A 12,022-nucleotide genomic window follows, 5' to 3' on the forward strand; every position below is an offset into this window, starting at 1 on the left:
GGGGGGGTTGAGGGGGTTGGGGGGGACAAAAGGTTAAGGAAGCCTGGGTCCCCGCCCGGGAGGAGACCCTCGGAAGCTTGGCGGGGGAGCAAGAGCAGAGAGTGGGTTCTGCTGAGGGAAGGAGGCCCGAGCTTCACCCGAGGGGCGCGTTAGAGGCCTCGGCCTTTCAGTCCAGGGGAAAAGAGGCAGGTGCTGTTCCGAAGGCGTGGCGACACGGTGGGTAGTGGGAGCAGGGGACGAGGAAGAAGAGCTCCAGGGAAAGTGAGCAGGCCCCTGCCTTTCCGGAGGTGAGGGGGCGGTAGGAAGACGCCTCAGGGCCTTCTTAAGTAGGAATGGGAAGGGTCCAAACCTGTGAGGGAGTGAGAGATTGAGTACCTTCTGATATGTAGGTAGAGAACAGGACGATCTGGTGTGTCAGGGGATGGGAAAACCCGTGTTTCTGAGGACCAGAGAGAAGATTGTTGAGGGGAAGAAGCTTAGAGTACCTCTACTTTCAGAAATGACAGGGGACTTGTCCAGGTGTCTCCTGAGGGGCAGGAACGATGACAGCAGAATCTTACTTGAGGGTCCTGGAGAGTGATCCACCAGACTTACGCATGTCAAGCCTTGACCTACGGATCCCGGGAAGGCTTGACTATCCAAGGAACAGGAGGAGGTCTGAATTCTCTTAAGATGAGAGAAATCTCAAAAGTACTTCTTACCAGACACAGAAGGGGCCTTTTTGGTGTCTGTTGAGGAGAACCAAGAAATGGGATTCCTCCCTAACCTGGAGGATTAGGGAGTGGGAGGATCAGGTTGTTCCAGACTCACGGAGGGATTCTTTTCTTCTCCCTTGCCTCTGCTAATGGTTACCAAAGTGCTTTTGGAGGACTTTTTCATTAAATGTTTGAACTGTCTTCCGTAATTTATCAGCTTTTTATCAATTGTGGATACTTAAGATCTGACGATGACTTTTTCATTAGTCGTTAGTCAACCATTTATTCATATTTACTTCAACAAACATATCAAATAGCTAATTTGTACTTAACTTCATTGGGTTAGCTTGGGCCCTGAATTGGTCTTGCCCTAAGCAGAAGTCTCCTAGGTTTTAGTGCGATGATCCTTCAAAGAACACTTTTATCTCATTGATTCCCCAAACACTTATATAGTAGTCTCCAGTACGTGACTTATCCCGAACTTCATTTGTTTTGGCTTTATTACATTCGATAGTGCCCTGGATCACTTAATGCATGAGAAGGAATGAAGAAGGAAAAAAAATCAAGGCGTTTTGGCCTCAAGTAATAAAGTTTTAACTTGGAAATTTTTTTTTTAAGATTTTATTTATTTATTTGACAGAGACAGCCAGCGAGAGAGGGAACACAAGCAGGGAGAGTGGGAGAGGAAGAAGCAGGCTTCCAACGGAGGAGCCTGATGTGGGGCTCGATCCCAGAACGCTGGGATCATGCCCTGAGCCGAAGGCAGACGCTTAACGACTGCACCACCCAGGCGCCCCTAACTTGGAAATTTCTTAAGAATAGACTACACAGTTGGGGCGCCTGGGTGGCTCAGTACATTAAGCATCTTGACTTTGGCTCAGGTCACGGTCCCTCTGTCCCTCCCCCCACTCATGCATCCATGCCCCACGTGTGCTCTCTGCCAAATACATAAATAAGATCTTTATTTTTTTAAGATTCTATATATTTGACAGGGAGAGAGGGAACACAGTAGGGGGTATGGGAGAGGGAGAAGGAGTATCCCACGGGGCTCGATCCCAGGACCCCCGGATCACTACCTGAGCCGAAGGCAGATGCCCAATAACTGAGCCACCCAGGCACCCCAAATAAGATCTTAAAAAAAAAAAAGACTACACAGTCTACGAAAATTACAATACAGTATGGAATAAATAAATACATTTTGGGGTAAGAAAATTTCAGGGTATCTGCTATTTTATTCCTTTTCAACTACGAACGCTGATGTTCCTGCAGTCCTGTGACACTCATAATCCTGCCACATTTTAAGCATTAGTTTTCAGGAGTGCCTGGCTGGCTTAGTTGGTGGAGCTTGCGACTCTTGATTTTGGGGTCATGAGTTTGAGCTTCATTTTGGGCACAGAGGTTACTTCAACAACAACAACAACAACAAGAAACATTGGTTTTCCGAACACAAACAATGAATTTAATCCAGAGTAGGTCAGATGTCATTTGTTTAGTTTTTTAGTAGCTCATGTGAGTATTCGTGTGCTTGCTTTCAAGGTATCGTTTTTGTCTTTGAAAATAACTACAAAATAATTCTTTTCACATAACTTTGACATCTTTCCTTTATGTGTGTTTCCCGAGAATTACAGAGTGTTGTGTGATTACGCAATGAATACTCTCAGGCCCCTTCCCTGAAATACCCAAAGGAGCAACTCAGTCATCTTGCCTCAGGAGTTTTTGTTGCTATAAACAAGAGCTACTTTTCAGTTTATACTCACCTCAAAGAGATGACCTTGCAGTTAGCCAGTGTATTCTGTAGAGCTGGTTTCGGGTTACTTGTTAGGAATGTGGTGTTTAGGGTAATAAGAGAGACTCAAAACTTGCTTCTCTAAAGAATGTAAGAATTGCCATGTTGGATCAGACCTTCTGTCTCTTACTGACACTGAGAGACATATTGTGGATGATTATAATTACCTTCTCAGATAAACTCAGAAGGTTAGAGAACATTCCTCTTGGGTTCCAAGGTGTGGGAGGGCTAAGGAGTAAAATATGAGTTCCCACTGAAGAAGTATTAATCAAGTAGTTAGTCAACCACTTATTCAGAGTGTTGTAGAGAGGACTCAACCTTAGGGTAGAAGGTTAAAAGTAGAAGCATCCTTCTAATTCTCCTCTAACCCATTAATTTACTTAAGCTATTTTTAAAATTGTAAACCGCTGTTTTAAAATAATAAATTCCGTAAGTTTGTTACATGCTAAAGTTTACATCTTTTAAATTCATTAAATATGTAATAGTAACAGAATAGCGCTTGACAATAAGTGTCCAAACAAATGTGGGCTGTGATTCTTTTCATTCAAGCTCCGTTTTTATGGTTCAAGCTTTGAAGATATCTATTGGTTCAGTTATTCTAGGATTTGATAGCATTTGTATGCTTCGTCATATCCCTTTTTGTCTTTTTCTAGACTCCAAGGTCCTAATTGTTTTGATTCTATTGCTGGTAGCCAGCTGAACCAGTCCATTGATTCTCTTTTTTATCCCTAGTTTTATTTTTTCTAAGGTTTATTTATTTATTTAAGGGGGAGGGGCAGAGGGAGAGAGAATTCTGAAGCCGACTCCCCTCTGAGCTCGAATCATTGCAGGGCTCAATCCCAGGACCCTGAGATCATGACCTGAGCTGAAATCAAGAGGGGGCCGCTTAACTGACTGAGACATCCAGGTGCCCCTATTCCTAGTTTTTGAACTTTTAATTTACAGAAGTTCAGATAGTGTACTGTAGTATCTTGCAATTAATTTTTTTCTCTACTATATGACAATGTCATGCATCTCTTTTCCTTCTTTAGTTCCTTAAGAGCAGATACTGTCCCTTTTCATATCCAGTGAGCCTAACTCTGTGCCTGATGTGGAGTAGAGACTCAGTAAGTATTTGTTGAACTGGCCATAATGACAGGCAATAAGCTTAGTCTAGCTGCCTAAATAAATCTGTATCCCCTAATTTAGAAAAGTAGAAAATTCTAGAAGTCTTTTAGGGCAAGGCAAGTCATTCACTGGACAAAAATTTATTACATAACTGTTATGTGCCAGTTTTCCTTGGAAAATTTTAGGTAGGCAGTTTTGTAAATAGAAGTCTGATATTGAACACAATTTATTTACTCCTGTGTCCTGTGTCCTGGGTACTGAGCTAGGCACGGGGGAGGTGTTGAAAAAGAAAAGCAGGGGGCGCCTGGGTGGTGCAGTCGTTGAGCGTCTGCCTTCGGCTCAGAGCGTGATCCCGGCGTTATGGGATCGAGCCCCACATCAGGCTCCTCCGCTGGGAGCCTGCTTCTTCCTCTCCCGCTCCCCCTGCTTGTGTTCCCTCTCTCGCTGGCTGTCTCTCTGACAAATAAATAAATAAAATCTTTAAAAAAAAAAGAAAAAGAAAAGCAATCTTTGCTCTCCCAGGATGCAGTCTGGTGAGGAGAGGCTGACAAAGTGGGGTAATGATTATGACAGGGGTGCTTCAGCAGGTTCTAAGGGAGCAAGAACACAAGCTTACATCTAGTCAGGGGAGTCACAGGCCTCCCTGTGAATGAACATGTATGTGTGTGTGAATATATATATATTTATTTTATTTTACTTATTTTTTTTTAAGTAAACTCTATGCCCAATATGGGGCTTGAACTCATGATCCTGAGATTAGGAGTTGCATGTTCTACCGACTGAGCCAGCCAGTCATCCCAGGAAATGATGTTTTTGTTTTGTTTTGTTTTTTTTTAAAGATTTTTTATTTATTTATTCGACAGAGATAGAGACAGCCAGCGAGAGAGGGAACACAAGCAGGGGGAGTGGGAGAGGAAGAAGCAGGCTCACAGTGGAGGAGCCTGATGTGGGGCTCGATCCCATAACGCCGGGATCACGCCCTGAACCGAAGGCAGAAGCTTAACCGCTGTGCCACCCAGGCGCCCCCCAGGAAATGATGTTTTAAATAAGTTATAAAAGTTTAGCAGTGACTAGCCAAAAAGGAAGGAAAAGAGAATTCTAGGTAGAGGAAACAAGTGTAAAGGCTCAGGTGAGGATATATGGCATGTTTGAGAAATTGAAAGAAATTCACGACAGGAGCCCACAATGTGAGAGGAAGAACTATGAGAAATGAGGCTAGCACAGTGGACAGGGGACAGATTTGGAGGATTCTATAAGCACTGTTAAGATGCTTGCACTTTAATAGCCAAGGGAATCCACTGAAGGATTCTGAAATGGGGAAAAGGCCTGTGGCCTTTAGTAAGATTACTTTGTTGGCTCTGTAGATAATGGAGTGGAGAGCAAGACCAGAGATTAGGATACTGATGAGAAGCAGCTAGAAAAATTCAGGTAACAGTATGGCGGCTTAGAATATGGTGGTGGCAGCACAGATGGAGAAAGGGGGATGGTTAAAAGAGAAATATAGATGATAGAATGGATAGGATTTGGTGGTTGATTGGATTTAGAAAGAGAAGGATGAAAAATAACACTGTAGTTTCTGGCTTGAGAAAATAGGTAGAGGATAGTGCCATTTACAGACGCAGGAAATAGGAACAGGTTTATGAGAGAATATGAGTTTGGTTTAAGGTGGCTACAAGTTAAATTTTAAGAGGCTTTTGGGTACAGGAGGTATAGCATTCAGGAAAAAAGTTTGAACGTGAGAATCATCAAAGGCAGAAGCCTAAGTCTGATGTAAGGAATTTTAAGTAGGTCAAATACAAACAAAAATTGATTGAACCAACGTGTCATTGCCATGATGAACAGGGCTGTGGGAGACAGGCTTTATAAAGAAGCAACACCTGCCCTCATAGAATTAAAAATACCAAAAAATTAAAAAAATAAAGAAGCAGCACCTCGGGGCGCCTGGGTGGCTCAGTCGTTAAGCGTCTGCCTTCGGCTCAGGGCGTGATCCCGGCGTTCTGGGATCGAGCCCCACATCGGGCTCCTCCACGGGGAGCCTGCTTCTTCCTCTCCCACTCCCCGCTTGTGTTCCCTCTCTCGCTGGTTGTCTCTCTCTCTCTGTCAAATAAATAAATAAAATCTTAAAAAAAAAAAAAAAGCAGCAGCACCTCAGAGAGAGTGTAGTTCAGTTATGAAAACAGAGGTTTGTTCAGTTAACTACAAAGCATAGTGTGATAATCGTTAGAGGAGAGCTACTAACCAAGTGTTGGGGGACTGTAGAAAAGAAAATGTTTGGCAGGGGCTTTGTGGAGGCGTGGGCTTTGAACTGGGCCTTGGGAGGGAGAAGCTGATGAGGGAGAAGAGAGTTTGGGCTTAAGGAATAACAAAGGTATAGAAACCCGAAGGTCCATGTTGCACATTCAGAGTACAGGGGGAGGCTGGTATGGCTTGCACTTAAGGTTCTTGGGGAATTACAGTTGCAGATGAAACTGGAAAACTATTTGGGGGCCAGATGAGGGAGACTGAGTGCCATGCTTGACTGTGCATATTATAGGCAAACAAGTGTGGCAGAGCCGAGATGTGGATTCAGTTGTCTGACTACCACGCACGTATTCAAATGTGCATCTATCATGTGCCTACTCTGATCAGCATGTCCTAATCATCTCACATATCTAAGTAAACACAGTGCTCTTACCTATACTCTTATTACGTGACTCCTTTCTTTGCAACTGTGAGAACTAACCCCTGCAGATTACCCTGGGGCCCTCAGAATTTTCATTAAAATTGGGATGATGCTTTGAAATACATTAGAGTCAAGGAGAACGTGGTGCTGGATACTGGTTTCCCCAGCAAGTCTGCAAGGGAGACGTCAGGCAAGATCATCTCTCCATTCAGTCTGCAGCAAAGAAGTAGAAGTTCCTAGCGGACATACAGTTGGATTCAGTATTTATTTAACAACCACACAATGCAAATCATTTTTCTTCCTATACAGCTTATTTTGTTTAGCGTATGCTTATTAAGTAATTCACAAAGGACAGAGCACTTGGTGAGGTGTAATGGCTGGTTGCAAAGAAAATAGATGATTCCTACTTTCTAGGAGCTTATTGTTTGGGATGGTGTGCTGTAGTGCACTAGTGGTGTGCTGTAAATCAGTTCTCCAGAAAAAAGAAATACCCAGATTTGTAGTGCTTGCCAATTTCTGTGGTGTATATACTCCCAGCGTCACTGATTTCAAGCTACCAGTTTGATGTCACTGAACTCGGAGCTGGGAAGAGACGTGCATAATCGGTTCTCAAGAGCAGGCTCCAAGGCACCTGGGTGGCTCAATTGGTTGAGTGTCTGCCTTCAGCTCAGGTCATGATCTCAGGGTCCTGGGAACGAGTCTTGCATCAGGCTCTCTGCTCATCAGAGAGTCTTCTTCTCTTTCTTACTCTATCTCTGTGCTCTCCCTCTCCCTCTCTCAAATAAATAAATGAAATCTTAAAAAAAAAAAAAAAAAAAAAGCAGGCTCCGGTACAACACTGGGTGAATCACATATCCTAAGAAAGCCTAAATCAGCAAGTGAGTATTAAGGCATTTCTGGAATGATCAGAGCCTAGGTCAGCCCCTTCTCACAGTTCCCGTCCTTTTCAGAGGAGCACCATCTTGGAATTGGTAGTCATAATTAGCTTGGTGTTCCTTTCCTATGATTGCCATCTTTTCAAACCAGACCAGGTCACTGGTGCTTCTTGTTTCTGACAGCAGCCCAGCTATCTGACTTCATGTGAAAGATGGCTAATGCGGAAGTGAGTGTTCCAGTGGGGGATGTGGTTGTGGTACCCACTGAAGGAAATGAAGGAGAGAACCCTGAAGACACTAAAACCCAAGTGATCTTGCAGTTACAGCCTGTGCAGCAAGGGTAAGTGACTAGAGATTTGGATCTTCTGAAAAATTTGGGAGGTTTAAAGAGTGGGGAAATTATAACTGTATGATTGCTTAGCAGTAGGAAACATTCAGCATCAATCTCTCAGAGCTGGCTCAGTTTTCATCTTTATAAAGTACTGTGTGCTGTATTCGTCATTGTAATACTATTACAACAGTTAACTGTGTCCTTGTCTCTCTCCCTCTTCTCCACTCTAAGCTCTTTGAGGGTAAGTTACATGGCTCCCTCCTCCTGTTGATCCACACTGTTTAGCACAGGGCCTTGGTACATGTTTACTGAAAGACAGTGTAGTTAGAGGAAAGTAGGCAGGGCAACTACAAAAGTTTTCCTACCAGAAGTGGTCTGGACCCTAAGGAATGGGTAAATTAATCAAACTTAGTTTATCAAAATATACATATCAACAACGTACTATTTTACAATGTATTACAAAGCATTGGAAGAAATATAGCACATGGTTCCCACCATCATGGAGCTTGCAGTCTAGTTGTGCAAACCAAAATACATATATGTAAATAAAGAGGTCATTTACGTGGCAAAATCTAAGTAGTACTGAGCGTCATGGTTAGGAAGTAGCTTGAATTCAGAGGATCACTCTGAATTTGAAAGAAGATATAAGATTTTTTAATTGGTCTTGAAGTTTAAATAAGAATTATATCAACAGAGAAGGAAGGGGTAGTTATTTTATCTTGAGGAATGTATAAAAAATTCTTCATAAGATTAGAAATGTTCTTGGGGCATCTGGCTGACTCAGTCGGTGGAACATGTGACTCTTGATCTCAGGGTTGTGAGTTTGGGCCCCATGTTGGGTGTAGAGATTACTTAAAAAAAAAAAAGAATAAAAGGGGGTGCCTGGGTGGCTCATTTGGTTAAGCATCCAACTCTTGATTTCAGCTCAGGTCTTGATCTCGGGGTTGTGAGTTCAAGCCCCAGATGGGGCTCCACACCCAATGTGGAGCCTCCTTAAAAAAAAGGAGAGAGAAAGAAAAAAAAAATGTTCTTGGGCAAACACACAATCCAATGTCAATCTACTAAGTAATATACCTTGTGTGAGACACTTACAGAAAAAGGCAGTTAACCTCTCTTGGTAACTTAAACTTTTTAGTATAGGAAATTTCAAATATACCCCAAAATTAAAAAAAATATATTGTAATGAACCCCCATGTACACACCTATCACCCAACTTCAACAGTTATCGCACAACACATGGCCAGTCTTATTTCATCCCTACATCCGCCCACTGCTGAATTTTTTGAAGCAAATCCCAGACATTAGTATGTATCTTGTAAAAGTGGGGACTTTTTAGATTTTAAAATATAACCATAGTTTGCTGACATTTCTGAATATTGAAGGAAATATTCTAAGATCTGTAAGGGAAAGTTGATATAAGCACTGATGGGATGCCTGGCTGGCTCAGTCGGACTGTGTGACACTTGATCTTGGGGTTGAGAGTTCAAGCCCCATGTTGGGTGTAGAGATTACTTAAAAAAATAAATAATAAAATCTTAAGAAAAAATAATTACTGACATGTAGTGGATAGAGTGATTAGAATTTTTATTGGCACCAAAAGATTATGCTTCCTTATTCAAATTCACTTGTTCAGGAACTTCATTCGTTACATACATACATACTTGCAGTTGTTACCCTTTGAGGAAGGGTAATGAGGAAGATTTAAAGAGTAGATTCTTTAGTGCCTGGTAGCTTTACTTTCTCTTGGAGTCACTGTTTCTTCTACCTTTCCTAAAGTTCTCCATTTGTCACTTATTCTATCCTTCCTAGAGACAGAAAACACTCTCAACTGTTTAGAGACTTAATTATTTTGAAGATTAGTTGACTTATTTTGTGTGTGTGTCTTTTTATTTTCCAAATGACATTGCTTTTTCTGGAAGCCTCTCATTGCTTGATTAGGTTATAGACATCTTTGTACAACATATTGACTCCCCAACCTACTGTTTACACTGAATTTACCATATGAGCTAGTGATACATTTTCAGGTACTGATTTTGAGATACCTGCCAATCAATGCTCAGTTGATTTCTCTAGTTATATTTTATTTATTTATTTTTATTTTATTTTTTGAGAGAGCGAGCGAGCTTGTGTTCGGGGGGCGGAGGGGCAGAAGGAGAAAGAGAGAATCCCAAGCAGGCTGCACACTCAGCATGGAGCCTGACATGGGGCTCAATCTCATGACCCTGAGATCATGACCTGAGCTGAAATCAAGAGTCTGACACTTAATTGACTGAGCCACCCAGCCACCCCAGAAAATTTTTTCTTGATAAAACCTTGTTTATAGACTGTGCCCCTACTTCCTACCGCAAGTGCAATTTACTGGTTGTTGAAATTACGTATAAATAAGAATTTCTTCTTTTAAGGGATTTTGAACATATTGGTCAATTTAGAGTGAGTTTACTGAACTTACTTGAAGCAGTGGTTTCTCATGTTTATCATAATCCTCATTCACTGACCAACCACTTACTGGGTGCTTTGCCATGTTCTAGTTAGTATTAGACCCACTAGTCATACAAAACTGAATAAATAAATAAGACGTAATCTCTGTTCTTGGGGGCCTCATAGACTATGCCCAAGGGGAGGCAGGCAGCTAAACAAACATATAATTTTAAGTGTTACTTGTGTTTTGACAAAAGCCTGAAGTACAGTTGGGTCACAAAGGAGGAAGTAGGTACTGGAGGGATTGATGTGGAAGGAAAAGCATCATAGAAGCTACTCATTAAAAAACAAATAGAGGGGCACCTGGTTGGCTCAGTCAACAGAGCACACAACTCTTGATCTTGGGATTATAAATTCAAGCTCCACATTGGTTGTAGAGATTACTTAAAAATAAAATCTTAAAAGCAAACAAACAGGGGTGCCAGGGTGGCTCAGTTGGTTAATCATCTGCCTTTGGCTCAGGTCATGATCCTGGGGTCCTAGGGATCGAGCCCCGCATGGGGCTTCTGCCCTGCGGGAGTCTGCTTCTTCCTCTCCCTCTGCCTCCCCCCCCCCCTCCTGCTTGTGCTTGCACACTCGCTCTCTCTAGTGTGCTGTCTCTCAAATAAATAAATAAATAAATAAATAAATAAAATCTTTAAACAAACAAATATATGGGGAAGGATGTTCTGGGGAAAGGGGGAAGTAAGAGCAAAGAGGGAAGGTGTGAAAGATGACAGTTCTGGGAACCACAAATAATTTGGTGTGGCTAGGGCTTGGATTATAAAGTGAGGTTTAGGGAGAGTTGAAACCAGGGGCCAGATCTTGGACCAACTTAAATATCCTGTTAAGCATTTGGGGCTTTATTGTAACAGCAAGTAGAGGGGTCTTGAAGGGTTTTAAGGAGGGATTTATGTGATCGCTGGTAGGAATATAGAAGCTCAGGTATATGCAAGGAGACTAGTTCAGACTAGAGATGATGCAGCCTGAATTAAGGCAGTAGCAGTGGAAAAAGAGACAGGGAGGCTGGCTGGTGTTAAGGAGATACATCTGGTAGGATTTGGTGGCTGAGTACGTGGGAGTTGAGGAGGAGGAAGAGGGAGAAATCTGATGTAATTCCCAGGCTTCTGTCTTAGGCTATAGAGTGCTGGTGGTGCCATTAACAAGGATAGGAAATATAAGAAGATTAGTTTGGGAGAGGGAAGAGAACTTGGTTATTTTAGACATAATGAATTCAACAAAGTCCTATGGGACATTCAAATGCATTTATTCATTTAGCAGTTAACTGTATCCTGGTGTGAAATTCAGAGCAGAGGTCTGTGCGAAAGGTGTCACCCTGGGGGTGGGTGATCACTAATACAAGGGATATCATTCAGGCAGTGTTTTCAAATAACAAGATGCAGGGGGAGTGCCTGGGTGGCTCAGTCAGTTAAGCATCTGCCTTCGGCTCAGGTCATGATCCCAGGGTCCAGGGATCGAGCCCCATGCCAGGCTCTCTGCTCAGTGGGGAGTCTGCTTTTCCCTCTCCCTCTGTGCTCTCTCTCAAATAAATGAATAAAATCTTTTTTAAAAATGCAATAATTAATACATGAAGTTTATTATAGAAATTAAAGATTGTTAGTGTATTTTATTAGGTTATCTGAGCCCATTTCTTAGAAGGTAGAAACATTTTATTTAATTTTTTTGAAAGGGAAGGGGGCATGGAGAGCGGGAGAGTCAGAGAAGCTTAAGCAGGCTCCACACCCAGTGCAGAGCCTGACACAGGGCTCAGTATCACGACCGTGAGGTTGTGACCTGAGCTGAAATCAAGAATCCGATGCTTAACCGACTAAGCCACCCAGGTACCACAGAAGGTAGAAGCATTTTAGAGACTTTCCCTAAGTGATACTTCTAGTTAATGCTAGTTACTCTCTCTCTCTCTCTCTTTCTCTTTTAACTAGGCTCTGCTCATGTCAATAGTTTGGTTATGATGCTTTGAAAAATGCTGAACTGGTAAAAAAGACTAAAGTACCTAGATTCCAATAAAAGACATCAGTTTCTATGGTCAATGGCCTTTTTTTTTTTTTTTTTTTTTTTTTTTTTTTTTTTTTTTTTTTTTTTTTAAAAAAA

The 12,022-nt window shown here is 42.1% G+C and overlaps 1 protein-coding gene across 7 annotated transcripts in view; it reads left to right on the forward strand.

The window, feature by feature from the left end:
- Positions 1 to 12,022, forward strand: part of GMEB1 (glucocorticoid modulatory element binding protein 1) — a 40,223-nt gene that overhangs the window by 8,522 nt on the left and 19,679 nt on the right. For 3 of the 7 annotated variants that reach the window (XM_040619133.1, XM_040619131.1, XM_040619135.1), the window contains one exon: positions 7,309 to 7,465. In XM_040619133.1, coding sequence (XP_040475067.1) covers positions 7,338 to 7,465 — 128 coding nt within the window. In that variant the 5' untranslated portion in view covers positions 7,309 to 7,337. Of the gene's footprint in view, positions 1 to 92; positions 656 to 3,512; positions 3,588 to 7,308; positions 7,466 to 12,022 lie in introns of those variants that run through there. The other 4 variants (XM_008694506.2, XM_008694508.2, XM_040619134.1 and 1 more) reach the window with 4 other exon arrangements.

This window comes from Ursus maritimus, unplaced genomic scaffold, assembly GCF_017311325.1.
Source record: "Ursus maritimus isolate PB19 unplaced genomic scaffold, ASM1731132v1 scaffold_32, whole genome shotgun sequence".
Lineage (NCBI taxonomy): Eukaryota > Metazoa > Chordata > Mammalia > Carnivora > Ursidae > Ursus > Ursus maritimus.